The 3817-nt window shown below is 36.3% G+C and overlaps 1 protein-coding gene across 1 annotated transcript; it reads right to left on the reverse strand.

The window, feature by feature from the left end:
• Nucleotides 1-575: 575 nt before the first annotated feature.
• LOC131622311 (cation/H(+) antiporter 20-like) lies at nucleotides 576-3397 on the reverse strand. The gene is made up of 4 exons (XM_058893336.1): nucleotides 3218-3397; nucleotides 2103-3131; nucleotides 1061-2017; nucleotides 576-971 (listed from the first exon to the last, which is right to left on the reverse strand). Exons 1-4 carry the CDS (start codon nucleotides 3395-3397, stop codon nucleotides 576-578), a joined length of 2562 nt encoding a protein of 853 aa, XP_058749319.1.
• Between the last annotated feature and the right edge of the window lie 420 nt (nucleotides 3398-3817).

Consider the following 3817-nt stretch of genomic DNA (forward strand, 5'->3'; position numbering starts at 1 on the left):
ATTTTAAAAATTAAATAGTTAATATAATTAATATAAAGGTTAATTATTAAATAAAATGTATCATCTTTGAAAAAAAAATTTCTATCAATTTTCATTATTTCCAAAAAACAATAAATTAAATATTTTGTTTCTTAAAATATAAATATGAATTAATTTTTTGAAGATTATATACATTACTAATAAAAAGAACTATGGAAAGAGAAATCAATTTTGTTCATTAATTTCAATGAATCGAAATTTAATGGTTAAGATTAATTGTTATAATTTCTTATATTAACCAAATGTTCTCACTTGAGTCGTCCATATATATATATATATATATATATATATATATATATATATATATATATATATATATATATATATATATATATATATATATATATATATCACTTATTCTTCTGAATCATTTTTCTTCGTATTAATGTTATTAGCAATTATTTTTCTCTCATACACACAAAATCAAGTAATTTAATAGCAATTAACTATAATATGTTATATTAATAATAAATTATCTAAATCTATATTTAAAAAATTAATTACACTGCATAACAATTGAATGCTTAAATAAATAATTACACTGCATCTGCTGTAGTTATCTCATGCCTTCCAGACGAAACATGTGCAATATTCTCACCACGGACCTTAACCTTGTACATTGGTGCATCCTCAGATATGGTCACATCATGCTGCTGTATAATCAATACTGATGACACCATCCTATGACCTCTTGTTGAAGAAGTAAGAATGTCTCCAATGGGACCTAACTCTGGATGCTCTGCTGGCCTCTCTGCTAATCTCGCCACCATATTCGATGGAAACCGACCCTTCCCAACAATTATGAGATGATAGCCCACACTTTCTCCTAATGCTACCACTTCCTCCACAAAGTTGCTGCTACCTTTCTCAATATATTTGACTCTTTCGCCACAATTGCTTTGAAACTCTTCCATTGCCTTTTCATCCAACTCCTGCAATTTATAGCAATGTTTATATAAAAATATTCATATTGTGTCGAAGTATAATTGAGTCAAGTAAAGTTGTTTGGAGTGTTACTTACCAGTTCTTTTTTTCTGTTCATTTTTGCTATGGAGAAGCTATACCTGTTATCAGCACTTTTTCCAGGTGATTGGCGCAAAACAAAGTTATTAACACTTTCGGCATCTTGCTCAACAAACCTTACAACGGTCACTTCAACTGCTGGATGGTAAGCCATTTTCTTTCCCAGCTCTAAAGCCTCACGATCATCCGGCCCACCAAAAAACAATATGCATATTCTTTGGATCACATTACCTTCTGAGCTCAAATTCTTGGACCCAAGCCCATATCCTCTACCCACAAGCACACCAACTGAGCAAGGAGCATTTTTAAGCACCCTTTGGTTCACCCCTCTCCATTCATGCCCAACATTCTCCAACACCTCATGAATCTCATTGTCATTTTCATCATCAACTTCCTTTCTCCAATGTTTGTGGAAAGGCAATATAATCATTGCCACTCTCTTCTCCTCCGCTACATGGCATACATCTTCGTGCATTGTACATAGAGAAGAGATGGCTGTAGTTGACCGGACTATAACCCTGCCCAATTGACTATAACCCTGAAAAGCCCCAGCTAAACGATTATCCCATTCGCCAAGACTGAACCTGTTGAAGAAAGGAAAACCGTCTTTACGAGCGCGTTGGACCATGATGATGGAAGATGAACGTTCCGTGAGCTCAACAAGATGCATGATGAAGACTTTGAGGAGGGAATTTTGGGTGCTACGTGTTGATTCAATGAGGTTTATGATGGCAGGAATGTTGGTTTCACCGTGGATGCAAGCTAGGACTCGAAGAGTTTCCTCCCCCGCGTTTTTGTCTGTAGAGGAGTGTGAGGACATGTCACCTAGCTTGCGAATTGTTTTGGCTGCGATACCACGAGCTGGTTTGTAGATTGCCATTACTAGTGGGGTAGTGATGAATGTTGTGAAGAGAGCCATAAGCACCAATATTGCAAATATTTCGTCATTTAAAACCTGTAAAAAAAATTAGTTAAAAAAATAACTGTGGTGCATCTATAAAAAAAACTAATCACCATAGAGTAGACTAAGTAAAACTGACCTTTTTCTCTTTTCCAATATTGAGTACAATGAGTTCAACAAGACCTTTTGTGTTCATGAGTACTCCAAGTGTAATCGACTCTCTAACTGGAATCTTGCATATCATTGCAACTACAAATGTTCCCAAAATCTTCCCAGCGCAAGCTGTTGAAATCACCAAAGCCAATAGCCCCCAAGCTTTTCCGCCACTAATCTTAGTCACATCCGTTTTCAAACCACTTGAAGCAAAGTAAAGTGGAAGAAGCAAACCCAAAACAAAATCCTCAATTCTCTCTATCAACCTCTTCGCAAAATTACCAGTTTTCGGAATAGTCAATCCAAAAACAAACGCCCCGAAAATAGAATGAATCCCTATGAAATCAGTTATGAATCCTGAAACCATTACACCCGCTAGAGTTAAACAAATATAAACCTCATTCACGGCTTTGTTTTCCGCAGAGCATCTTTTAGCCACGCGCTTCATCACAGGTCCTATAACAAGCATCATGAAGGCAACAAAAGCAACACCGGAAAGAAGAACCCAAACAGAAACCAGAGGGCTTTTACTTTTTCCTCCGCCAGCTCCACTTCCGGCCAACGCAATGGCTAAAGCGAGTAGAATCCACGCGGCTAAGTCGTTGAATGCGGCTGCTGCCATCGCGGTTTCACCCACGCGCGTTGTGAGGAGTTTGAGTTCGGCGAGGATTCGCGCTAAAACGGGAAAAGCGGTTATTGATAGAGCGACTCCCATGAAGACGATGAATTGAACAAATCCGACTTTATCTGCGCCGTCGACGGCTTTTCGGAGGACAATGGCGATGCCAATGCCGGAGACGAAAGGAACCGAAATTCCAAAAGCAGCTATACTGAGTGCTTTTTTACCGCTTTTTCGAATGGAGTTTATATCTAACTCAAGTCCAACGAGGAAAAGAAAGAATAGTAAACCAATATTTGCAACGGATTCGAGCGTTGGTGTGCTCCATGACGGGAATATGTTGTGAATGTAGTTTTTGTTTCTTCCCAATGCAGATGGACCTAAGAGAATTCCACCCTGCAAATACATGCAAATAAAAAAAAAATTAATCTACAAATATATTTAAACTAAATAATTAACGGTGCATGTGATGGGATACATACCACGATTTCGGCGATGACTTTTGGTTGACGGAGAGGTTTGAAGAGGAAAGCGAGGGAGCGAGAGACGACGAGGACTAAGACGGTTTGAACAATGAGGAGTGGGAAGGCGTAATCGAGAGGATTATCGCCTTGCCAGATTCCATTGGAGGATGTTTTGATGGAGGTTATGTTCACTGTCATTGTTGCTGTGAGAAATAATGAACTAAAAAGTTGAGCTTAGTTTAGTATTTATATGTGAAGTTAGTTAGTTACCTAGGGCTTAGTGTTAAAAGATTGTTGTGTCGCAAATTAAGGAAGTTTTGAATGCATGAGATAGAGTAGTTGCACTTTGGAGAAGATTTGGCCTCCAAGTTCGGGTTTCAGTTTTTCTACTACTTTTTAATTGATTTACTTTTGTTCCGCTTAATGTGTTTTATTTGTGATTATCTTATAAAAATTGTTAATATATATGGTTTTTAAAAAATCATGAGATTTTATCTATACAAAAATATTAGATTTAGAATTAATTTTAAATGTTATTTATTTATTATTATTTAAATTATTGGAATTAATGAATTTACTTTGGTTTCTCATAATTAATTTATGGAGAATATTTAGATA

The sequence above is a fragment of the Vicia villosa genome, unplaced genomic scaffold (genome assembly GCF_029867415.1).
Source record: "Vicia villosa cultivar HV-30 ecotype Madison, WI unplaced genomic scaffold, Vvil1.0 ctg.000029F_1_1_1, whole genome shotgun sequence".
Lineage (NCBI taxonomy): Eukaryota > Viridiplantae > Streptophyta > Magnoliopsida > Fabales > Fabaceae > Vicia > Vicia villosa.

Coding starts and splice junctions, on each gene's coding strand:
- LOC131622311 (XM_058893336.1), bottom strand. CDS start 3,397: ATGACAGTGAACATAACCTCCATCAAAACATCCTCCAATGGAATCTGG. Junction 3,132..3,217: donor AAGTCATCGCCGAAATCGTG/GTATGTATCCCA, acceptor ATGTATTTGCAG/GGTGGAATTCTCTTAGGTCC. Junction 972..1,060: donor TGAACAGAAAAAAAGAACTG/GTAAGTAACACT, acceptor TATAAATTGCAG/GAGTTGGATGAAAAGGCAAT.